General features: G+C 41.2%; 1 protein-coding gene across 1 annotated transcript; it reads right to left on the reverse strand.

The window, feature by feature from the left end:
- Window positions 1-6,548: 6,548 nt before the first annotated feature.
- Window positions 6,549-20,373, reverse strand: LOC112226865 (zinc finger and BTB domain-containing protein 16-like). The gene is made up of 5 exons (XM_024391500.2): window positions 20,281-20,373; window positions 12,549-13,759; window positions 10,957-11,057; window positions 8,661-8,834; window positions 6,549-8,555 (listed from the first exon to the last, which is right to left on the reverse strand). Exons 2-5 carry the CDS (start codon window positions 13,658-13,660, stop codon window positions 8,326-8,328), a joined length of 1,617 nt encoding a protein of 538 aa, XP_024247268.1. The 5' UTR covers window positions 13,661-13,759; window positions 20,281-20,373; the 3' UTR covers window positions 6,549-8,325.
- Window positions 20,374-27,083: the final 6,710 nt, after the last annotated feature.

A 27,083-nucleotide genomic window follows, 5' to 3' on the forward strand; every position in this document is an offset into this window, starting at 1 on the left:
CACTGTATTCTTATCGGCAGACTCAGTAGCCTTGGTTTTTCTAATGACTGCCTTGTCTGGTTCACCAACTACTTTGCAGACAGAGTTCAGTGTGTCAAATCGGAGGGCATGTTGACCTCTGGCAGTCTCTATGGGGGTACCACAGGGTTCAATTCTCGGACCGACTCTTTTCTCTGTATATATCAATGATGTCGCTCTTGCTGTGGGCGATTCCCTGATCCACCTCAATGCAGATGACACCATTCTGTATACTTCTGGCCCTCCCTTGGACACATTGCTAACTAACCTCCAAATGAGCTTCAATGTCATACAACACTCCTTCTGTGGCCTCCAAATGCTCTTAAATGCTAGTGCAACCAAATGCATGCTTTTCAACCGTTCGCTGCCCGCACATGCCCGCCCGACTAGCATCACCACCCTGGACGGTTCCGACCTAGAATATGTGGACAACTACAAATACCTAGGTGTCTGGTTAGACTGTAAACTCTCCTTCCAATCCAAAATCAAACCTAGAATCGGCTTTCTATTTCGCAACAAAGCCTCCTTCACTCACGCCGCCAAACTTACCCTCGTAAAACTGACTCTCCTACCGTTCCTCGACTTCGGCGATATCATCTACAAAATTGCCTCCAATACTCTACTCAGCAAACTGGACGCAGTCTATCACAGTGCCATCCGTTTTGTTACCAAATCACCTTATACCACCCACCACTGCGACCTGTATGTTCTAGTCAGCTGGCCCCCGCTACATATTCATCACCAGACTCACTGGCTCCAGGTCATCTATAAGTCTATGCTAGGTAAAGCTCCGCCTTATCTCAGTTCACTGGTCACGATAACAACACCCACCTGTAGCACACGTTCCAGCAGGTATATCTCACTGATCATCCCCAAAGCCAACACCTCATTTGGCTGCCTTTCCTTCCAGTTCTCTGCTGCCAGTGACTGGAACGAATTGCAAAAATCACTGAAGTTGGAGATTTTTATTTCCCTCAACAACTTTAAACATCAGCTATCTGAGCAGCTAACCGATCGCTGCAGCTCCACATAGTCCATCTGTAAATAGCCCACCCAATGTACCTACCTCATCCCCATATTGTTTTTATTTTATTTACTTTTCTGCTCTTTTGCACACCAGTATCTCTACTTGCACATCATTATCTGCTAATTTATCACTCCAGTGTTAATCTGCTAAATTGTAATTATTCGCTCCTATGGCCTATTTATTGCCTACCTCCTCATGCCTTTTGCACACACTGTATATAGACTTTCTTTTTTTCTACTGCGTCATTGACTTGTTTATTGTGTTATTGGCTCGTTTATTGTTTACTCCATGTGTAACTCTGTTGTTGTCTGTCACACTGCTTTGTTTTATCTTGGCCAGGTTGCAGTTGTAATTGAGAACTAGCCTACCTTAAATAAAGGTGAAATAAAAAATAAAATAAAACTTGCAAAGAAAGGAATCTGGGAAAATCTAACCCTAAACGTTGTTTCAGCCAGTCAAATGATGTTCGTATTTATTCCTTAGAGATCCTAGAACGGAACCATACTTCACTATATCATTAGGAGTGTAGTATATCCTATAATACACCAAATTGGTCAGAGAGCGATGCCTTAATGGCGCGCCGATGACACAGGCAGTCTACACTTGATTGACTACAGCACTTGATTCTGTACAGCACTTTGAGATATCAGCTGATGTACGAAGGGCTATATAAATAAATTTGATTTGATTTGATTTGATTTGACTAACTTTGTCAAATAAGCACCAAGCGGGGTCAAACAAAGCTAGCTACAGTTGAAGTTGGAAGTTTACATACACCTTAGCCAAATACATTTAAACTCAGCTTTTCACAATTCCTGACATTTAATCCGAGTAAAAATTCCCTGTCTTAGGTCAGTTAGGATCACCACTTTATTTTAAGAATGTGAAATGTCAGAATAATAGTAGAGAGAATGATTTATTTCAGCTTTTATTTCTTTCATCACATTCCCAGTGGGTCAGATTTGGGTAGCCTATCACAAGTTTCCCACAATAAGTTGGGTGGATTTTGGCCCATTCCTCCTGACAGAGCTGATGTAACTGAGTCAGGTTTGTAGGCCTCCTTGCTTGCACACGCTTTTTCAGTTCTGCCCACACATTTTCTATAGGATTGAGGTCAGGGCTTTGTGATGGCCACTCCAATAGCTTGACTTTGTTGTCCTTAAGCCATTTTCCTACAACTTTGGAAGTATGCTTGGGGTCATTGTCCACTTGGAAGACCCATTTGCGACCAAGCTTTAACTTCCTGACTGATGTATTGAGCCTTTTCCTTTGGACAAAAATTGCAAGAATATGGAGAGTTATGAAACCTGGGTGTTTTACAAATGTTGAAGTTACAATATGGTTACTAATACTGTAAAAGCTAAATCAAAGTGCAAGTATACAGATTTTACGATATTCTTGCATAAAAATGTCATGTAAATGTGTCCTCCACGATTTGCCCAAATGTTGCTGGGTGACTTCACACTAAATGTCATGTAGCTTGCTCATACTTCAAGTTATCAGTCTGAATCTTTGCACATACACTGCCGCCCTCTCTAGGACACCATCGGATTTACAACCATAGAGATGGCTAGATTTGGGACCTTTCTGTTGAATTTCAAATATGGTGGTAAACGGTTGTTTTTTTCATCTACCAGATCTATTGTGTTAAATTCTCCTACATTCAATTCACATTTCCACAAACGTCAAATTGTTTCCTTTCAAATGATACCAAGAATATGCATTTCCTTGCTTTAGGGTCTGAGCTACAGGCAGTTAGATTTGGGTATGTCATTTTAGGTGAAAAATGAAAAAAGGGGGCTATCCCTAAGAAGTTTTAACAGTTATGTTATGAAGGTTTGGCTTGGAAAGTTTTTTCATTAGGTCAGAGAAAGCTGATGGTGTTGTGGACTGAAGTCCACAAGCGAAGGGAAAAAGGTGAGAGGAGGAGAGCACGTAGATGCAAGAAGGAATTATACAACAAAGAGATCATGCTGTTTGTATGTGGCTGCTATGAAAGTGAACTGTATTTGCGTGATCAGGGGTGTATAAATTCCACTAATTCTGTTGAAAAACATTTCTTAAACGGAAGCAAACAGAATGAAATTGGTATGAACATACCTGAATTTGTCCAATAAACTCTCGTTTGCAACTGTTGAACTAATGATTACACCCTAGATCAGCTAGATACAAGCAATAGTGTGCAAAGCGGTATTGAATGTGTTAATAATGTCTGTCACCTTGATTACTCAGATTTCTCTTGACCTGTGCACCTACTGTATGTTGTAAACTTTCATTCATAGGCTAGGTTGTATCAACCTCATTATGGGTATGGAATCAATTTGAGTGTCATGCACTAGCCTTAACCTATCGCTGTTACATTGAACTGGGTGAATGGAATATGAATGACAGTTATCCAATATGCTTTAGTAGAAATAAGGCCATGTTCATAAAAAATAATAATTGTATAAACGTCACAGACAGCCACTGTTTAAAAGCAAAATGTGTGTAACCAGACTAAAGGATATCATAAGCAAGTATTTTTTTCTTCGACAGACAGACATACGCATTGACCAATGGTTCGATGCCTAGACTGTAGGGATGGAGTGTAGGCCGACCTGGCTACCTTTTACCTTGTGTTCGGAGTACCAACATTTTACTGGGCAAATTCATATATAATATGTATTTCTTATTAACAGATGACATTAAATTTTTTTGTTCAAATTTTGTAGTGTATTCCCAAATGTTGTTTGTGTTTCCTTGTGCTGAAGGAGTTAAATAATCTTTGGAAGAACAACCTCATTAATCCCCCCCAGTGAGGTATTTCGTGTCACCAAATAAAGACAAGATGCTTTCCAGGTGGACTCCATTGTTTTTCCATGTGTTTTTATGTGCACTGGTTTAGAGAAGATAAGTCGGAGAATGGACACATAGGTGCGGACACTATAGCATGGCTGTGGGTTCAAATCCTGCATTCACCTCATATGTGTCTTAACAGTAAGTTGCACTCTGGATAAAAAAATATACTATATATTATTATTGTCCCAGTCAGTGTGGTGCTAGGTTGGGACACCATCACAATTCTGCTGAGACAGAGGATGAAGGGGCTTAGAGCAACAGGCCCTGTTTGAGTGGACAGGTTAAGAGCCAAAATCTATCCCCCACCCTACTCTGTCTTTATCTGTCTACTAAATCCTTCTACTGCTGTAAACACTGTTCACAACTCCAGACTGTATATCTGGTCTCAGCAGTGGTTCTGTTGCACATGGTTTTATATGGTTCTTGATTGGTGGGTTGCTGCCAGTTAGACTAGGGAGTAGTCTAGGAACATGTTTGTAGGAAAGTACTTCATGTGATGTCCCTGACTATGCAAGTGGCAGTGACTAAACACACACCAAGATTTATAAATTATTCAGGCAGGTTTTATTTTTAGGTAGAAGCCTTCCAAAGAGAGTCTCTGGATCAGGAAATGGCCAAAATGCAACCAATAAAAAAAATGGAGACATTTGGCATAACTGCAGGCAACAGAGATATGGGTGTCTTTCCCTTTTAATTGTGGCTGATGTGTTGAGTGAGCACTGTGGGAGTACTGTCCTAAACACAGTGTTGAAGTGACCAGTGGCCTCATTTATAAACATTGCATATGCACAAAATATGCCCCAAAATATGCCATGCAACAGTTTTCACGCAAAAGTTGCCATTTATAAAAACTCAACTTGATGTGAGAATGTGCCTATCTTCCCGCAAACTTTAGACCAGGTGTAAGCACAGTTTCTAGTGGTTGAAGTATTGCATTGCAAGAAGCCAAATGCAATAGCCGAGCCTTGTGAAATGGGGAAAATATAATGACGCTCTTATTCCTAAAAAGAACACGAAGCTAAATACGCTTTAATAACAAGATGAACTCATCTGCCGTTCGTGAGAACAGCGAAATGCTATGTATTTTATCTTTCCATTCTAAAATAATTAGAAATGGGCATCTATTGCCTATTATTTGATTTCCATGATGTTGCAGAATAAATTCCTCAAATGTTCTGCAAATGTTCTGCCTGAAAACCTTATAAGCCTACAACAAGTAAGGATAGGCTTAATCTCTTATTTAATTGTATCCACTTCACAGTAGTAAATAGATAAGCTAGTTGAAGTATTTTGCTCTATGCGATCCATTCCGAAGCACAGTTTAACAGTAGAACAGAGGTTCACCTTTTCCATTGCCATTTGTAGGCTACGTCTGTAATTTAAAATGTTCTCGAGTAGACAATATTTCATTTATAAACATAATACATTTGTCATATTATGATATGTATTGTGTATTATTTATTCTGCAATTGTTATGATAACCATTTTCTAATAAATTCCTCACCGTTTATGGCCATGATGAATAAATATTCCCGAAGTAACCATACAACAATTTACCATGCGTATCTAATTTAATTAGGCCAACCAGATTAATAATTTCAGGTTTTTGCTCTATGCGTCGGAAGGGGAGCGCGGTTTAGAACATACAGTAGAATTTAAGGAGCAGTGGTTACAAAGAGACTGGTTATTATGAACAACCGTAACATATGCAGGTTTTGGCTCATAGTGCTCTCTTGTGGCAGAATAGGGTAATTGGAAACATGTAGTTCAAATTATGTATAACTTTATTATGTATAACTTTATTATGATCATTTGCAAAGCATTGCCTTGGAGGGCTATGCAGCAGACAGTATTCAGTAGCTTGTTTGCTAAACATTTCCAGATGCAGTGACTGGATTGACTGACTGTATTTCTCTACCAGGTATGATGTGCTAAGCGAATGTCTCCTGCATAGAGACATAGACTTTTGTTTATATACTTCACTTTCTATGCAAATGTTAACATATGTTTCCCATGCCAATAAAGCCCTTAAATTGAATTGATAGAGTGGGGGGCTCGATGTGAGCCATGCATGACCCTAGAGAAGGGCTCCTTCCGGGTGGACCTGCGTCGGTTCCACTCCACCCACGGCAGCGCCCGTGAGACCAAGCAGCTTAACGTCCTGGTGGAGTGTACGCTCTTCGCCCCTCCAAGGCCAGCGACGACTCGGAGAACTGTGTTGACGGGGCGGAGAGAGAGAGAGAGACGGAGAAGAGGGCAAAGGGAGGAGAAGGAGAAGCGGCCGTCGCACGGTGGGGGCTTCACTATAGACAACATCCAAGAGGAACGGGTGAAGTGACCGAGTGTGATGGGAGCCAGGATCAGATCACTACTCTGTGATATCAGATGCTCTCCAGCCTCCACATTAACTGATTATATTCGCCTAAGATATTTTAATTTAAAATAATAAGCAACTGTAATTTTAAATGTAGAACATTCGTTTATTTAAGACTGACCGCGTTGATTGTTTAAAGTGCTGCATGAGTGAATACTGGTTTTCAGATATCTTTTCAGATAGATAGTTCAGATAAATTATGAGGCTTGTTTGGACCAGATGAATAAGATGTTAGATATTGTTTAATAATGAGATTATAGTTTTATCTAAAAAGTACTGTAATTAAAAATGGTAGAACACTGACACAGACAACTTGTCAAAAATAAATAAATATTTATTTAAAACATTTATTCTCTGAAGAGATAATAATTACAAATCCACTCTGCATGCCAGCTGCTGTGTAATGTATGCCAAAACAAATCAAAGGTCATAAAGGTTTGACAGGCTACTGTTTTTTGTTGTTGTTGGGTGTGACTGTGTGAGGATCTACATTCAATACAAAAACAGGCCATCTGCCAAATGAGTACATTTATTATATCAATACTATCATTAAAATAGCAACGGGCTAAAGCACATAGACAATGCCTATAGAATGGCTACACACCCCTTGGATTTATTCACATTATATTGTGTTACAAATTGGGATGAAAATGGATTTAATTGTATTTTTTGGTCAACGGCCTCCACAAAAGACTCTGTAATATCAAAGTGGAAGACACTAATATACCTTGATTAGATAAGTACATAAGGCTTTGCATTTAGGCCAAAAACGTGTATTCCTTTGTCATGTTTTAGTTGTTGTTGCAGTATTACTTTAGTGCCTTTATGTGTGTTTTGGATCATTTTTATTCTGTTTATTTATATTCTTCTTTTCACTCTGTCATTTAGGTCATTATTGTGGAGTCATTACAATGTTGTTGATCCATCCTCAGTCTTCTCCCATCGCAGCCATTGAACTCTGTAGTTGTTTTAAAATCCCCAATGGCCTCATAATAACATCCCTAAGCAGTTTCCTTAATAATGTCCTGCAGCTCAGAAGGACGACTGCATCTTTGATGTTTCTGGGTGGTTTAATACGTAATCCACAGCATAATTATTCATTTGACCATGCTTAAAGATATATTCAATGTCTGATTTGTTATTGTTACCCATCTTCCAATCACTGGTCATCTTTATGAGGCTTTCAAAAAGCTCCCTGGTCTTTGTAGTTTAATCTGTGCTTCAAATTCAATACTTGGCTGAGGGACCATATGTTGTATGTATGGAGGACAGAGCAAGAGGTAGTCGTTCAAAAATCATGTCAAGCCCTATTATTTCACACAGAGGGAGTCCATATAACTTATGTGATTTATTAAGACAAATTTTACTTCATTTAGGCTATTACTTCTGCAGCTACTATGTTTTAGTTATTTAATTGTTATTCATTTGTAAAAATGTGTAGAATTTTCTTTTCACTTTGATATTAGGGAGTATTTTGGGTAGATTAATGATTTTTTTAAAATGTATAAAATATTTTTCTATCCCACTTTGTAACACAAAATTCCAGGAGGTGCAGACTCTATAGGCACTGTAAATATGAATCGAACAAGATCTAAATGTACTAAACACATATGGCTAAATGAAAATCAAGAACTTGAGTACAAAACAATTGCTCCAAGTCGTCCTGAGAGAGATAACGGCCAAACATGGATGGAAACATTCATATGAAACAAGGACACATTTGTTGCTGCCTCTAAATAGTCTTGATGTTTCCTTTCCTTGTCTCTTGGAAGTGACTGACTCTTCAGCTGCAGCCACGATAGAATGGTAATAATACTGTGCTTGATAATAATAATGCTGCTGGTGCTAGACAAGTTTTACATTCTTTTCTGAGACCCAGTGTCCCTCTAGTGGTGGAAATATGCATTGACGTACTCCATGCACTTTTGGAGTACATGGATAAATGCTACGTAACTGGTGTCTTGTTACCATGTATGTACATTACATGCTATGAGTTAGTTTCCCTGAGATGTAGTTGTTTGGCAGTAAAATGATTCTCTGTTGACATTACATTTGCCTTCAAGCTAGCTCAGGTATGGCATGTGTACAGGTAGGTGCTGCTGATGGTCCAGTCTGGGGGGAAGTCCTGCAGCGGGTGGTTCTTCAGGTGTTTCTGCATGGCAGCCAGGCTGCTACAGAACTCCAGGCAGACAGTACACTGGTAGGGTGTGGCCCCGCCGTGGGTCCGCAGGTGCTTGATCATGGCTGAGTAGTCCCTTGACCGCTGGCCACACAGACGGCACTCAAACGGCTTCTCTCCTGGGGTTGACATTGAGAGTGAGCAGGCAAGCACATACACAATGACTGACAAATTGAAACACACACCCACGCCTACACACACACACACACAGGGGGATATAATACCTGTGTGTACCCGATGGTGTGTATCCAGTTGGTGTTTGAGACTGAACCTCTTGGAGCAGCGTTTACACTGGTAGGGCTTCTCTCCTCCCTGATCTCGCCGGGGGGACGGCAGTGACCTCTCCACCCTGAAGCTACGATCACAGTACTTACACCCCAGAGAAGTCTCACCTGAGCCTGGGGAGGAGAGAGCAACAAGTTGGGGGTGGGGGTAGAATTGTAATCATTCCATGTCATATAAATTCCTTTTTTTCATTTAGTATCTTGTGATGAGTAACTTATAATTAGTTATAGTTAACTTTACATGAATGTACATTGTGTATACAGACAGAACCGTCCAATGAGCATCAGTATTAATAAACCTAGCTTAGCTCCATTTCTATTCTGTAATGCGTTTCTTCCCCTGACGTTTCCCCTGTGCTCCCCATTGCAGCCTGTATAATTGAGCATATGGGTTAATTGTTTTCTCACACGTCTATATTTATCAGCACAATCATTGGTGACCATTACCCTGTTAAACAATAGTGTCAGGCCAGAGTGATGACCTACTAATAGCACAAAGGGGTGATGTGAGCTCAGCCACATTGCATGCAGATGGGTTTTCTGTAGGACAGGGGTCACACTCATGACTGTAAAGGCTCACTGTTGTCATAGCAGCAACCTTCTTCACTCAACATTTTTTGTTGTCTTCATTTGTGAATTCATTTGTGAATTTTTATATTACAGTGGGTATTGTATGAAATGGTATTATACAACTGTTATGAAGCATAATTGTATTTGTCACACACCTAGATAATCATAACTAAGACCTCATTTTACCAGTGATAGTTCTATAAATACACCACATCCTTTCACGAGGTTCAAATTGACAAGAAGAACCTTGGTTTCCTCTCATCGTGTACCTTTGCATTTCTCTATAATCTGACCGAGGTGTGATTCTGAAGTAGAGCTGTCAGCTCTCTAGCCCTTTGGTGTCAGTTAGTGATACTGGTTTACACAGTTACTATGGGGCTCTGTTGAACACATACAGGATGCTGAATAGGGCTTGGGGGGGTGATGAGAGAGGGAGCGAGAGAGGTGGGGGAGAGAGGGAGAGAGAGAGGTGGGGGAGAGAGGGAGAGAGAGAGGTGGGGGAGAGAGAGGGAGAGAGAGAGGTGGGGGAGAGAGAGGGAGAGAGAGAGGTGGGGGAGAGAGGGAGAGAGAGAGGTGGGGGAGAGAGGGAGAGAGAGAGGTGGGGGAGAGAGGGAGAGAGAGAGGTGGGGGAGAGAGGGAGAGAGAGAGGTGGGGGAGAGAGAGGGAGAGAGAGAGGTGGGGGAGAGAGAGGGAGAGAGAGAGGTGGGGGAGAGAGAGAAAGAGAGGAGGGGGAGAGAGAGGGAGAGAGAGAGAGGTGGGGGAGAGCAAGGACCAAGACCACAATAAAGTGTTCACTCCTCTCTCACTACAATTCAGCCTGTTCTCAATTAGCTTCCTGTCCAAACCTTCCTTGGCCTCTCACTTAGAACGCACAAACCTCTGACGTCTAAGCTTGATAAGTATCTCACTTATAGGGACTAAAATGATCAAGTCTGATAAAAGTGACCAGTTGAAGTCAGTGAAACACTCATTATTCAACTAAATGTGTTACTCTTGGCTGTCCATTCAATTTGGTGGAGACAATCAGTGGAGATAATCTTGAGTCACATGAATACGGTCTCTCAGTCGTACTGTAACGAGCGAGTGACAGTGCTAACCCCATCACACAAACACAGACTGTAAAGATGTGAGGCTGATTTGACCACCCTACATAGAGTGAAAAAAAGATGTAAGCTTTTTTCCCCTTTGGCACTGTATCAAAACCACCAGAACATTGCAGAACGTACTGTTTGTTCTGCCAGCTTACCGCACTGCTGCACCGCCAGCACAAAGCCACAACTCACTCACTCATTCTGTCTGTCTTTCTGTATCTCTCTCTCTCTCTCTCTCACACGCTCTTGCTCTCACTCTCTCTCATACTCTTTCTCTCTCCCCCACTCTTTCTCTCTCACTCTCTTACTCTCTTTCTCTCTCATTCTCCCTCAGGCACTCTTCTCTCTCTCATGTTTCCTATATGCTCTGTCCCTATGACGATAGAGGTTAAGGGTCACACTTTGTTAGAAATGTCACTGCCATGTATCCATTAGAATATGAAGAATACAGTCACGTCTTAGTTCTGTACAGCTCCCAATACAATATTCACATTTTGAGATGATGCTTTTTGCAATGTACCCCAGTTAGAGGTCTAGTGAAAAAGCACTGAGTGAATGTTGTGACATTACAGTACCTGAGGGGTTGGTGGTTGAGGACTGCAGCCATGAGCTGCCCAGGAGGACCTTGCTGCAGTGCTGACAGTCCTGGGTTCTTCCTGGACGCTCCTGGGAGTATCTGGCCCCATAGAAGACAGGTTCAAAATAAAACCTTATTTCAAGGACAAGAGTCAACGTAACTGTTGTAAGGCAAACACGTGAGCATGGTGGTCACCGAACCACTATTAGATAACCCAGTTGATGTGTTGCAATGAGTGTCATGCCAAAGCAGATTGATTTGCACACCACCTTTAGACATCCTGTCCTTCTCCCCGGCCTCTCCAACTCCAGGCTATATGTACCTGTCTATTGATGTCAAATGTAAGTACCCAACTGTCGTAGGCTGGAGTTCTGAGGAAGAGGCCAGGCGTTACAAATATACTGTATGTTTAGTGTCACATAGAAAAGGGACTTTCCACAGCATCTGACGCACTTTGTTAGCTCGACTGAAAAACCATAGGTGAATGATTTTTCAGAGATTAAAGGAGGAGTGGTAACGCTCTTTGTGGCCCTAAAATCCCCCAAATAAACAAGTGACAAATCTGCTACAAAGTCTGCTAGATGGTTTCCTACGCTACCTAAATTAAATGGACACAGATATCAGATAAACCTCAGAGATCAACAACGGGAGGGAGGAGGAAGTCAGAAAGATGTTGACGACCGATAGTTTCAACACTGAAACAGGATCACATAAACACAGTTTTAAGACTACTTACACTCATTCTGTAGTACTTTGTAGTACTCTGATCTGAGCCACATGTTATTTCTGACCTGGGCGTCAAGGTGGTATCTGAGGGAGTGCAGTATGTATCATGTTATGCGTGTGTGTGTGTGTGTGTGTGTGCAATGTGTATTACGGGGACCTTATACCAAATTGTAAACTGCATTTCTTTATATATATTGTTTTATTGGAATGTTTGTGTTAAATTTGTTGTCCTCAGGGCTCAATGGACTCCCCTGATTAAATAAAAGTTAAATAAATAAAAAAATAGGCAGACATTGTTTAAGAACAGGACTGAAACAGCTTGTAACTGATCCGTAGTGGATCTGAATGTCTTTCATGGTTGATATTTGCAAGGGAGGAGAGTAATTAAGGGGGCTCCCCTTTAGATACTATGCAGAAAACTGCTTTGTAGAGCCTTTCAATTACACTATACTGTACATCATGTCTCTGCATTAGAAAAGAGGAAGTAGCTTCACTGTAAAACCAGAAACGAGACAGTGTAATGCCACCATCAAGGGACAGACCACATAACATGACTTCAGCAGCTGTTCTGTGGTTTGGACACAGCTAATATGAATGACCATCTACATCCATAATATACATCATGTGAATATGACAGACAGGAGAGGGTTAACTGGAGACAGCAGAAACTCTGCTTGTAGGAAAGAACTTTCATTCAGATCCACCCAAACGACAATGAGTCAGATAGCTGTGTCGATATGTGCTACTTAATGTAAGCAAATTAGGGGGATTCTGAACTATATTGTAGACATGAGAACAGGGAAAGAAGGAGAAGAATGAAGACCAAAACGTCTGTAGTATAAAACCCCTCCAGAGAGGTCTTACCTTTGCCCTTCCCCTAGAGTTCCACCTATCAACACTTTATCCATCGAATCTCTTTTTCCCAGCAGACCTTGCTTCAGGATGTCCCCCAGCTCCCGAGACCCAGAGAGCAGGGGGTGGTGGTATGGATGCAGGATGCCCGGGTAGCCCAGGACGGCGCTGTGGATCTGGGGCGGGCATGAGGACGTTAGCAGGGGGTACATGTGGGGAGAGGAGAGGTGGAAGGGGTATGTCACCAGGTGCTGTGAGGGGTGAAGGGAAGAGGAACTGGCTGCTAGGATGTCGTTATAGGTCAAGGCCATCCTCCTCAGGGTGTTGACTTGGTGCCACATGACCCTCGACGCTGGGGGAGGAGGAGGAGGGGGTTGGATGGTGGCAGCAGTGGTGGCGATGACACTGTCTCTGGATGGAGGCGGTGTGGTGGCCACCAGTGTGGGTGTGAGTGGCTTTGGCCTTTTTCTCTGTGGTGGTGATGAACCAGAGGAGTTATCCCTAGTGTCAGGAAGAGTGTGATCCTCAGTGAATCGGCTGCTCTGGGGCTCCAGATCAATGGAAAGAATTGTCTGGGGATCCCCCTCTTCTGGAATGGGACTTCCTTTCAGGGATTCTTTCTCATCTCTCTCCTCTGTTATCTGAAGTTTTGTTTCTGTCATTTCTCCAGTTTCTTTCGTTCCTCTCACTTCTCTTATTTCTCTCAACTCTCTTCTCTCTCTCTTCAGGCACCCCCGATTTCTCTTCAGCTGGCTGCGACACTGCTCCTCCAGGGAATGCATCTCCAGGAGCTTGGCGGCCCTCAGAAGCTGGGGCAGATCATCCACAGGGACCTCCAGTGTCTCGGTGTAGGCAAAGTCCAGGACCTGCTGGAAGGTGTGTGGAGAGAGGAGCTCCAGACTACAGTGGTGAGGTTGGTTGAGGCGATCGTGCTGGTCTGAGTATGCAGCCTGCAGGGTGAGCTGATGCTCCAGGGTTTTGCTAGCGCAGGCCAGCACCAGCCGATGGGCCCTGAACACCTGGCTCTCCACTGAGATAACAGCATCACACAGCGTCCCCGAGCGACGCAGGACATCTGCCTGGCGCAGGAAGAGGGAGTACTGGGTGTTGTGAACTCGGATCATCTTAGAGGTATGGAGGAGGAAGGGAGGAGTGATGGGAAGAGAAGATGGGCAGGTGGATAGGAGATGGTTTGGAAACTGTTTGAGACAACGCCATTCAACCTATAGGAAAAAGGAGACCATGATCATTTAATGTGTGTTTCTGAGAAATAAAAATAGCAGATAGCAAGTTGGAAAATGTATTTGTATAAATAGGTAAATTGCAGAGATTGAGGTTGTGATAAATAGATTATAACCCACGCCTGGTTCTTAGTGTTTTTCCATCGATGCCAGACGTTTAGGATGTTTTCAAGCTATCAGGGGTGAGAGAAGAGGGGGATGGAAACTCAGAGGGCAGATCATATCACCTGCTGACGTAGGTTCGGTTGATAACGTGCTGTTGGTTACTAGGGTTTTGGAAATTCATAGCCCGAAAGGGACTGACACAATGCAAGAATGACTTAAAAAGTTCAACATTACAGGAGCAATTGATATGTCGACCATGTTACATATCAATAAATATTGAGTGGCATTTCATAGTCTGCAGCATGAAGTGAAATTAATCTCAAGAACAGGTCGTAATAAATTATATCCATTTATGATATTATCTTTAAATCCATTTCCCCTGAAGTCCTTGTGTGGCAATCTGTGGCTTAAAATGTCTAATTCAATTCTGTGGTTGATGAAGTACAGCATATTTCACAGATGTTTTTAGCACGTCTTATATTTGACCTCTGTAGTAAAAATAAGTGGCGGAGGCTGTATGTCTGGTTGACGTGTGGAAATGTTATGTTTCATGTCAGCTTTGAAATGAATCTCTCAGGTATACGCTCAGAAGCCACAAACCTCCTCAGAATATGACACTATGACTAATGCCAGTACACACAGGCTTCACAGACAGACGACAAGTTTGTTTGATAAACAACAACCTATAGTGTACTGTAATTTGGTTTAGATAGGCATCTACAGTTGTAACAGTGTGCTGTATGAGGTATAAATCAAATTGTGCTATTGGAACATGCAGTAGAGAGTCTTGATATGACAGGATTGTGTCGAAAAGAAATGGGTCACGTCAATTTACAAAAGTGGATTAACCTCAGTTCTGTGCTATATTGTGCACAATCCTACTAAACAGCAGTGGTGGAAAAAGTACTCAATTGTCATACTTTGGTAAAAGTAAAGATACCTTAATAGAATATGACTAAAGTAAACGTGAAAGTCATCCAGTAAAATACTACTTGAGTAAAAGTCTAAAAGTATCTGATTTTAAATGTACTTAATTACAATGGTGGAAAAAGTACTAAATTGTTATACGTAAAAAGTACAACAAAATGCTTTACATCAAATTCCTTATATAAAGCAAACCAGGTGGCAAGAATTTCTTGGTTTTCTTATTTATGGACAGCCAGCGGCACTCTCCAACACGCAGACATAATTTACAAACGCAGTAGTTGCATTTAGTCAGCCAGATCAGAGGCAGTAGGGATGACAACGTGTTATATTAATAGATGTGTGAATTGGACCATATACAGTGGGGCAAAAAAGTATTTAGTCAGCCACCAATTGTGCAAGTTCTCCCACTTAAAAAGATGAGAGAAGCCTGCAATTTTCATCATAGGTACACTTCAACTATGACAGACAAAATGAGAAAAAAAATCCAGAAAATCACATTGTAGAATTTTTAATGAATTTATTTGCAAATTATGGTGGAAAATAAGTATTTGGTCAATAACAAAAGTTTATCTCAATACTTTGTTATATACCCTTTGTTGGCAATGACAGAGGTCAAACGTTTTCTTTAAGTCTTCACAAGGTTTTCACACACTGTTGCTGGTAGTTTGGCCCATTACTCCATGCAGATCTCCTCTAGAGCAGTGATGTTTTGGGGCTGTTGCTGGGCAACACGGACTTTCAACTCCCTCCAAAGATTTTCTATGGGGTTGAGATCTGGAGACTGGCTAGGCCACTCCAGGACCTCGAAATGCTTCTTACGAAGCCACTCCTTCGTTGCCCGGGCGGTGTGTTTGGGATCATTGTCATGCTGAAAGACCCAGCCACGTTTCATCTTAAATGCCATTGCTGATGGAAGGAGGTTTTCACTCAAAATCTCACGATACATGGCCCCATTCATTCTTTCCTTTACACGGATCAGTCGTCCTGGTCCCTTTGCAAAAAAACAGCCCCAAAGCATGATGTTTCCACCCCCATGCTTCACAGTAGGTATGGTGTTCTTTGGATGCAACTTAGCATTCTTCGTCCTCCAAACACGACGAGTTGAGTTTTTACCAAAAAGTTATATTTTGGTTTCATCTGACCATATGACATTCTCCCAATCTTCTTCTGGATCATCCAAATGCTCTCTAGGAAACTTCAGACGGGCCTGGACATGTACTGGCTTAAGCAGGGGGACACGTCTGGCACTGCAGGATTTGAGTCCCTGGCGGCGTAGTGTGTTACTGATGGTAGGCATTGCTACTTTGGTCCCAGCTCTCTGCAGGTCATTCACTAGGTCCCCCCGTGTGGTTCTGGGATTTTTGCTCACCGTTCTTGTGATCATTTTGACCCCATGGGGTGAGATCTTGCGTGGAGCTCCAGATCGAGGGAGATTATCAGTAGTCTTGTATGTCTTCCATTTCCTATTAATTGCTCCCACTGTTGATTTCTTCAAACCAAGCTGCTTACCTATTGCAGATTCAGTCTTCCCAGCCTGGTGCAGGTCTACAATTTTGTTTCTGGTGTCCTTTGACAGCTCATTGGTCTTGGCCATAGTGGAGTTTGGAGCGTGACTGTTTGAGGTTGTGGACAGGTGTCTTTTATACTGATAACAAGTTCAAACAGGTGCCATTAATACAGGTAACGAGTAGAGGACAGAGGAGCCTCTTAAAGAAGAAGTTACTGGTCTGTGAGAGCCAGAAATATTGCTTGTTTGTAGGTGACCAAATACTTATTTTCCACCATAATTTGCAAATAAATTCATAAAAAATCCTACAATGTGATTTTCTGGATTTTTTTTTCTCATTTTGTCTGTCATAGTTGAAGTGTACCTATGATGAAAATTACAGGCCTCTCTCATCTTTTTAAGTGGGAGAACTTGCACAATTGGTGGCTGACTAAATACTTTTTTGCCCCACTGTAGCTGTCCTGCCTGAGTATTCGAAATATAATGAGTACTTTTCTGTGTCAGAGAAAATGTATGGGAGTAAAACGTACATATTGTCTTAAGGAATGTAGTGGAGTAAAAGTAAAAGTTATAAATATAAATAGTAAAGTACAGATACTGAAAAAATCTACTCAAGTAGTACTTAAAGTATTTTTACTTAAACCACTGCAAAACAGGTTAAAACTTACTTTATTTTTGAACTCATTAAAACCCCCTTCCTTAAAAAAATCCAAGTGGTCAGTTATATGTGTGGTTGTGTATCCTCTATTCTGCTCCTCCAGCTGACCTGTCTCTGAGAGAACTTTCCCATGGAGCACTTTGGCATAGTAACCTCTGCTCAGTACAGTAACTCCATTTCTATCCGCCAACGGCGACAGTCGATAAGATCGAAAGTAGACATACCGGTACTGAAATGGCAGCAATTTAATATCATCGTTACTGTAATGGATGCTTAATCTCTTTCCAACACACTCATAGTCAAACAAAGTGTCAGTTCCACTCTCAAAAGTATGAACTCAATATTTTAAGTAATACATTCCTTTATTTGCTTACTAAACACACAAATTGTGATTTGTTTGCTGAATGGGTCTATAGACCCCAGAGTGAAAATACAAAAACTAAAACTAACAACTAGAGTATGCTGATGGCCATGGACAACTGTTATATGATGCCTCTGTTTGGCCTCTGTAATGGCCTCTGTATTATTATAGATTATATCATATTATAAACTGGGTAGTTCGAGCCCTGAATGCTGATTGGCTGAAAGCCATGGTATATGAGACCGTATACTATAGGTATGACAAAACATTTATTTTGACTGTTCTAATTATGTTTGTAACCAGTTTATAATAGCAATAAGGCACCTCAGGGGTTTATGGTGTATGGCCAATAAAGGGAAAGGGGGATACCTAGTCAGTGGTACAACTGAATGCATTCAACTGAAATGTGTCTTTCACATTTAACCCAACCTCTGAATCAGAAAGGTGCGGGGGGCTGCCATATACCACGGCTCTGTGTTGCGTCGTGCCTAAGAACAGCCCTTAGCTGTGGTATATTGACCATATACCACCCCCCTATATCGTATTTATGCACCAGATGATGGATTCACATTGTCCACAAATGTGCAATACATTATCCTTGCCAAGACACAAACATACAAAGACCAATCATTCAAGGCTCAATAACGCTGGTTATTGGTGGTGGGGACACAACAGATCATAGAAATCATCATATTCGGATTTAAATGTTGTTGCTAAACTTTCTGTATGCAACATGAGGGATCCCACAATCACATGTTTGAATTTCTTATTGTTGAGAAGCAACTGCTTTAAGTTAATTCAATGACATTGACCACCCTTCTCCAAAAATGACAATGAAGTTCATGCGTAAGTGAAACTGCAGATTAGCAGTTATCGTACAATGTATTCCAGCATCATTTCATCCCTATTTGTATTGGTACAGTAATACTTTATAGGGTGAACATTTGTAGAACGTCTTTACTGACATTAATTTGACTATTTACTGTATATTAGAGAATTGTATGAGAGCATTTAAAAAAATGATATTCTATTATTTCCACCAGTAGGACATCAAGTGACGACAGACATTATTGATAAAGATGAGCAGAAAATACTGTATAAAATACATAATACAAATACTAAGCTATATTGTATGCTGAAAAAAGGGGAAATCCTATTTTTTTCTACTAATACAATTCTGCTCACAGAAAGAGATTTTGTTTAACAATACCTTTTTTCTTCTTAAAAAGATAGTGGGTCACAATTATTGACACCTCGGTTTTCAATAATCCAGCACCCTCCCTTTGTGCACCCTGCCTTTGTGAGGATAACGGCACTGAGCCTCTTTCTGAAATGTTTTATGAGATTGGAGAACACATTGGGATGAATCTTAGACAACTCCTACATACAGAATCTTTCCAGATCATTGATATCCTTCCATCTGTGCTAATGGAGTGAGTGCCTTCTTCAATTCAAACCACAGGTTTTCAATGGGGTTCAAGTCCAGAGACTGAGAGAGCCATTGAAAAATGTTGATTTTGTGGTCAATTAACCATTTCTTTGTGGAATTTGATGTGCGATGGGAGTTATTGTCTTGCTGGAAGATCCACTTATGGCCAAGTTTCAACCTCCTGTCAGATGCAACCTGGATTTTGTCTAAAATGTCCTGGTACTGGGTAAATGTCATGATGCCGTTGACCTTAACAAGGGCCCCAGGACCAGTGGAAGCAAAATAGACCCATAACATCAAAGATCCACCTCCATATTTTACAGTAGGTATGCGGTTCTTTTCTGTTTATCACATCCTTCTTGCGTGGCCAGACATGTCTACTTTCATGTCATCTGGCCATAGCACAGTAACTCCAAGCACACATAACATTCCACATAGAAATGGTTAATTGACCACAAAATCAACATATTGCAATTGACCATCTCTGTCTCTGGACTTGTGGTTTGAATTGAAGAGGGCCATAAGCACAGACAAAGGATATCAATGATCTGGAAAGATTCCATATGGAGGAGTAGTCTAAGATCCCTCCCAATGTGTTCTCCAATCTCTTCTAACATTTGAGAAAAACACTCGGAGCCATTGTCCTCACAAAGGGAGGGTACCGGAGTATTGAAAACAGGGGTGCCAATCATTATGACCCCTATCTTTTTGAGAAAGAAAATATTAGTTGTTAAACAAAATATTTTTTTCTGAGCAATTGTATTAGTAAAAATACTAACATTTTAAAATCTTTGCAGCATAGCTTGTATTTATTTTATACAGTATTTTTTGCTAATCTTTATCAGGGTGCCAATAATTTGAGTCACGACTGTATGTTCCTTTACTGATACTGACATGTGTTAATAGAAGTAAAATGCATTATTATTATTATTGACATCTAGGACTATTGCAGGTAGAAATGTTACATGAAGAACCTTTAACAACAGCTTGATCCACCATCAATGCAATCATCCATACAAACTAATCGATCCACAAAGTTCAATGAGTAGATCTTCCCTGGTTATACGCATATAGGACAGTACCATCAGAAATCAGGTACTGATGGCGATATGATTACTGAATATCACACATACAGTAGCGGGCTACAGACAGACATTAGGCCTACAGTATGCAGGCCTCAATATTACCACAAGCAAATCTACATGTCCTCAATAGCCCATAAAGCTAAGGGGAAAACCTAGTGTGCACTGACATACCTTCAACATCCTCTGACAACACATGAAAAACCAGAGGGCCTCCTCTATTCACATGTAAAGGCTAGAGTTGCATGTGAGGAACATTTTGAAGCTAAAAACCACAGAGACACCAGCTAGATGACAGGATCAACAGAGAGGAGATAGTGAAGAGAAAGAGTTAGAGAAAGAGAGAGAGAGATTTTTTTTAAATTGGCTTGGGAGACCATGCAGGGACGGAAAGTGAAGTAAAGCAGAAGTTTCAGTGTGATGGAGAAACTCACCAGTTCACGAGAGACTCAACCCACCCACTGTGGAGAGTGTCGACCCTACACGCATTGTGGCCTGGCTGTTGAATGACAGGGTTGGCTGGGTGTCCGTTTAGGTAAGGGAAAGGGTGGTTACCTCTTCTCTCTTCTCAGTCCCTCCTCTTAAAACCTCATCTGGCCCTGATTGGTCTGTCATGGGAGCACCCGTGAGATATGATTGGTTACTACAGTATACAGAGTTGAACTGGCTATACTATTGATCTTGGTTGATTATCTCATTTCAAAATAATGTGTTAGGCTGAGACTGACAGTTTGAAATGTAGCTATGCACAGGTTATGCCAGAGTAATCTCTTTAATCATATTTTTGATCTTATCCTAAAAGGCACAAACATTTATTCATTTTTTCCCACCCACATCACAGTCGCAGGTTACTGAAATGTTGTAATGGGCTGAAGTACAGTGCTTAGAGAACCATTTGCACTTTGTTTAGCTTTGACAGGATGTTGAACGCCAGAGAGGCCGGAGATGCTGTAACAACATAGAACCCAACTACAACCTGTCTACCTGAAATAGCACATTTCATGTGCGTGTGAGATGAATAATGTGAAAACTATTATCATTAATGATATAGGCATGTAGGCTTCTACTGTGGGGTCAATGGTCAGACCTTGCACTCTTTATAATGCATGCAGCATCTTTAGTAGTACGTTATACAGTAGTGAAGCGTGGAAATTTAAGGCTCTGTTTTTCAAAGATATTTATGTTGATTAAAGAACCAGTTCAGTCACAATTCAGTTTTCCTATATTTTGTATCATATTATACAGCTGATGAAACTAACACTGTAAAAGTGTGAATAAATTTGATCAGTGTTATTTCCTGATATTTGCTGGTTGAAAATACAATCTGCACAGGACCTAACAAGCAGGTTTTGCATGGGTGGAGTTTCGGCTTGGCTGGTGACATCACCAGGTGGTAAATGACTTAATAGATCAATCACAACGAGAGTTCCAAACTTCTCTGCCAATAACAGCTATTTTTCCTCTCCCTACTCAGACCACTCCCAGACAGTCTTAGCTAAATTATTGTTTGAGAAATCTTGTATATTCTTTTTGACCATTTTAATTGAAAACTATTACAGTAAGGTACTTAATTGTTACCCAGAAATGATTAGATATTGATATAAAAACATCTGCATTGGCCCTATCAATTAACCTCCATTGTGTTGAGAAGACATACTGTAGTATGGAGAGTCTTGACCAATCATTCGTTCTGTACTATGCCGGATATTTCTTCAATTTTACTAAGAGAGTGAGTGGGGGGGTGAGAGGGACACTCAACCATCTGAATGGTCCAGTGGTTTCCCTTTCACCCCTACTCCTTCACCCCTAACACCAGTTTTTGCATATCAGCTCAACTGCTTTCCGAGACAGAAAGAGCAACGATGACACACACGGTGGGAAACCATGTCAAATTTAGTGTCAAAGCCTTTATGTGGGGTTCCCTGCCTAATCCTCCTCTATAGGTCCACACAAAGATAAGCTGCATTTAGAAATTGTTTTTTTTACAGGACAACTTTGTTTCAGCAGAGAAGATAACTGATCATGTGATTTGATTGATCCGATTGATCCAAAATGTAACTTTCTGAAAAGCCTTTCTGGATGTGCATGTTGCCTGTTTTGAACGCAAATACCACGATGAAGTGCAGTAGGCATTCCATGGAGGTGTTGGTGGCCACCTTGCATCTCCCTTAGTTAGTCATCATCAAACACTCCTGTTGTTGGGGTTAACCACAAGGTGGTCTGTTCATCACATTATTTAGATCACAGATAATAGAAGGTCTAAGGGTAGGTGTCAAGAAACACACCTACACATCTTTCTCACAGGAAAGAAAAACTTTTCCAGAAGAAAACTATTCACATTGTGCTGAGAGAGTTAACTGAGTGAGAGAGTTAACTGAGTGAGAGAGTTAACTGAGTGAGAGAGTTAACTGAGTGAGAGAGTTAACTGAGTGAGAGAGTTAACTGAGTGAGAGAGTTAACTGAGTGAGAGAGTTAACTGAGTGATAGAGTTAACTGAGTGAGAGAGTTAACTGAGTGAGTGAGTGTGAGTGAGAGAGAGAGCGAGAGAGAGAATTACTTGACAGATTGGAAATAATTAACACAATAACAGATCAAACTGGAATGCTATTTGTCCCTAAACAGAGAGTATACAGTGTCAGAATACCTGACTACTGTGACTGACTCAAACTCAAGGAAAGCTTTAACTATGTACAGAATCAGTGAGCATGGCCTTGCTATTGAGAAAGGTCATCATAGGCAGACCTGGCTCTCAAGAGAAGACAGGCTATGTGCACACTGTCCACAAAATGAGGTGGAAACTGAGCTGCACTTCCTAACCTCCTGTGAGATTTATGATCATATTAGAGACACATATTTTCCTCAGATTACACAGACCCACAAAGAATTCGAAAACAAATCACGTTTTGATGAACTCACATACAGTTGAAGTCGGAAGTTTACATACACCTTACCCAAATACATTTAAACTCAGTTTTTCACAATTCCTGACATTTAATCCCAGTAGAAATCCCCTGTTTTAGGTCAGTTAGGATCACCACTTTATTTTAAGAATGGGAAATGTCAGAATAATAGTAGAGAATTATTTATTTCAGCTTTTATTTCTTTCATCACATTCCCAGTGGGTTAGAATTTTACATACACTCAATTAGTGTTTGGTAGCATTGTCTTTAAATTGTTTAACTTGGGTCAAATGTTTTGGGTAGCCTTCCACAAGCTTCCCACAATAAGTTGAGTGAATTTTGGTCCATTCCTCCTGACAGAGCTGGTGTAACTGAGTCAGGTTTGTGGGCCTCCTTAATCACACTCTTTTTCAGTTCTGCCCACAAATTTTCTATAGGATTGAGGTCAGGGCTTTGTGATGGCCACTCCAATACCTTGACTTTGTTGTCCCTAAGCCATTTTGCCAAACTTTGGAAGTATGCTTGGGTCATTGTCCATTTCGAAGACCCATTTGTAACCAAGCTTTAACTTCCTAACTGATGTCTTGAGATGTTGCTTCAATATGTCCACATAATTTTCCTTCCTCATGGCACCATCTATTTTGTGAAGTGCACCAGTCCCTCCTGCAGCAAAGCACCCCCACAACATGATGCTGCCACCCCATGCTTCATGGTTGGGATGGTGTTCTTTGGCTTGCAAGCTTCCCCCTTTTTCCCCCAAGCATAATGATGGTCATTATGGCCAAACAGTTCTATTTTTGTTTCATCAGACCAGAGGACATTTCTCCAAAAAGTACAATCTTTGCCCCATGTGCAGTTGCAAACCGTAGTCTGCTTTTTTTAATGGCGGTTTTGGAGCAGTGGCTTCTTCCTTGCTGAGCGGCCTTTCAGGTTATGTCGATATAGGACTCGTTTTATTGTGGATATAGATACTTTCCTCCAGCATCTTCACAAGGTCCTTTGCTGTTGTTCTGGGATTGATTTGCACCAAAGTACGTTCATCTCTACGAGACAGAACGCGTCTCCTTCCTGAGCGGTATGACGGCTGCGTGGCCCCATGGTGTGTATACTTGCGTACTATTGTTTGTGCAGATGAATATGGTACCTTCAGGCATTTGGAAATTGCTCCTAAGGATGAACCAGACTTGTGGAGGTCCACAATTTTTTTTCTGAGGTCTTGGCTGATTTCTTTTTATTTTCCCATGATTTCAAGCAAAGAGGCACCGAGTTTGAAGGTAGGCCTTGAAATACATCCACAGGTACACCTCCAATTGACTCAAATGATGTCACTTGGCCTATCAGAAGCTTCTAAAGCCATGACATAATTTTCTGGAATTTTCCAAGCTTTTTAAAGGCACAGTCAACTTAGTGTATGTAAACTTCTGACCCACTGGAATTGTGATACAGTGAATTATAAGTGAAGTAATCTGTCTGTAAACAATTGTTGGAAAAATTACTTGTGTCATACACAAAGTAGATGTCCTAACCGACTTGTCAAAACCATAGTTTGTGAACGAGAAATTTGTGGAGTGTTTGAAAAATGAGTTTTAATGACTCCAACCTAAGTGTATGTAAACTTCCGACTTCAACTGTATGTATTGGGTGAAATACCACAGTACAATCACAGCAGCAAGATGTTTGACCTGTTGCCACAAGAAAAGGGCAACCAGTGAAGAACAAACACCATTGTAAATACAACTCATATTTATGTTTATTTATTTTCCATTTTCTTCTTTAACTATTTGCACATCGTTAGAACACTCTATATAGCTATAATATAACATTTCAAATGTCTCTCTTCCTTTGGAACTTTTGTGAGTGTAATGTTTACTGTTCATTTTATATTGTTTATTTCACTTTTGTTTATTATCTATTTCAGTTGCTTTGGCAATGTAAACATATGTTTCCCATGCCACTAAAGCCCTTTGAATTTAGTTGAGAGAGAGAGAGAGTTAGCGTTAGAGCTCCTGTGTCATGCTCTGAGACTACTTCACTGTTTGGTGTTGAAATGACTTGAACTCAAACCACCGGACTGTCTCGTCTACTCTATGTGGCTGTAAGTGATTATGAGTGGTCCCTCTAACCAAACACAGAAATGTCACCCTTTCAGATACCGGGCAGAGACAGCGAGAGATGGTGTATGAGGCTGTTCTTTACGGTCTCTTATACAGTAATAGCAAGAGTACCTCTCCCCCACATCCCACCCCCTAACACCTGCTAGTCCTCTACTGCCAGTTTAACGTTCACTTCACTAACTCTGCTCCGCGTCTATGCTGACTCACTGGTATGTGTCACTGGAGTGTGTGTGTGTCTAGCCTTTATAAACCAAACCAATGTAAGTGGAATGTCTGTATGGTTGCTGACATGGTCGTCCATTCAGCACATCTGTCACTTTGCTACAGGTGTTTATTCCAGTTCTCCTAGTCCCAGGTGACCTGGATGACAACACCTATATTTCAGTCATCATTCAGATGAGACAAACTCACTGTTAATTCTCCCTTCTTTGATCTGAGTCTCTTGACACACATTTGTTTCTGTTAGAAACAGTTTTATATTGTCTCTGAATGAATCAAAGAGTCCATGAATGAAAAGCAGGAGTAGCAGGTGAGATGTTAACAGAAGTGATAAGGTCGCCACCACTGAATGTGATGCTACGTTGTTACAGTACACTACAACACAACACAGTAAACGCCTGTGTCTGAGTACTTCAGAGGAACAACTACCAAGATGACTGTGACTTACACAAAACGCATGAATGGCAAACCGTCAGTGTACGGCCACAGACCCTGTTCAGAGTAATCTGTGTATACGGGTCTTACAGTCAGTAGAGCAGAGACGCCTAAAGGTTGTGGTGTGGTAGAGGTGAAGCTGCAGTGAGAGATAAAGGGGACAGGTCGGTGAAATTCTCTCTAATTTGTGGGTGATGGTGGAGATGACAATGAGAGCCTGTACACATTGACTACCAGGCGGATCATAGCCTGGGAACTACGTTAGAGACTGCTGAAGGTATTTGGTCTTGTGTCTAATGTATACTAATGCAACTACTGCAATTACAGTGCATTCAGAAAGTATTCAGACTCCTTGACTTTTTCCACATTTTATTACATTACAGCCTTAATCTAAAATCTATTAAATCATTTTTCCCTCATCAGTCTACACATAATACTCCATAATGACAGAGCACATTTTTTGGTGCAAATGTATTACAAATATAAAACATAAATGATTTACTTAAGTATTCAGACCTTTTGCTATGAGACTCAAAATTGAACTCAGGTGCATCATATTTCCATTGATCATCCTTGAGATGTTTTTACAACTTGATTGGAGTCCACCTGTGGAAAATTCAATTGATTGGACATGATTTGGAAAGGCACACACCTGTCTATATAAGGTCCCACAGTTGACAGTGCATGTCAGAGCAAAAACCAAGCCATGAGGTCAAAATAATTATCTGTAGAGCTCAGAGACAGGATTGTGTTGAGGCACAGATCTGGGGAAGTGTACCAAAACAATTCTGCAGCATTCTGCAGCATTGAAGGTCCCCAAGAACAGTGGCCTCCATCATTCTTAAATGGAAGAAGTTCCTAGACCTGCCTTGATCAGGGAGGTGACCAAGAACCCGATGGTGACTGACAGAGCTCCAGAGTCCCATTGTGGAGAAGGGAGAACCTTCCAGAAGGACAACCATCTCTGCAGCACTCCACCAATCAGGCCTTTATGGTAGGGTGGTCAGACAGAAGCCACTCCTCAGTTAAAGGCACATGACAGCCCGCTTGGAGTTTGTCAAAAGGCACCTAAAGGACGCTCAAACCATGAGAAACAAGATTCTCTTGTCTGATGAAACAATGATATAACTCTTTGGCCTGAATGCCAAGCGTCATTTCTGGAGGACACCTGGCACCGTCCCTACGGTGAAGCATGGTGGTGACAGCATCATGCTGTGGGGATGTTTTTCAGCCACAGGGACTGTGAGACAAGTCAGGATCGAGGGAAAGATGAACGGAGAAAGGTACAGAGAAATCCTTAATGAAAACATGCACCAGAGAGCTCAGGATCTCAGACTGGGTCGAAGGTTCATCTTCCAACAGGACAAAGACCCTAAGCACACAGCTCAGACAATGCAGGAGTGGCTTCGGGACAAGTCTTTAAATGTCCTTAAGTGGCCCAGCCAGAGCCCGGACTTGAAACCGATCAAACATCTCTAGAGAGATCTGAAAATGGCTGTGCAGTAACGCTCCCCATCCAACCTGAAGAGCTTGAGAGGATCTGCAGACAATAATGGGAGAAATTCCCCA

Source organism: Oncorhynchus tshawytscha, linkage group LG03 (genome assembly GCF_018296145.1).
Source record: "Oncorhynchus tshawytscha isolate Ot180627B linkage group LG03, Otsh_v2.0, whole genome shotgun sequence".
In the NCBI taxonomy this organism is placed as follows: Eukaryota; Metazoa; Chordata; class Actinopteri; order Salmoniformes; family Salmonidae; genus Oncorhynchus; species Oncorhynchus tshawytscha.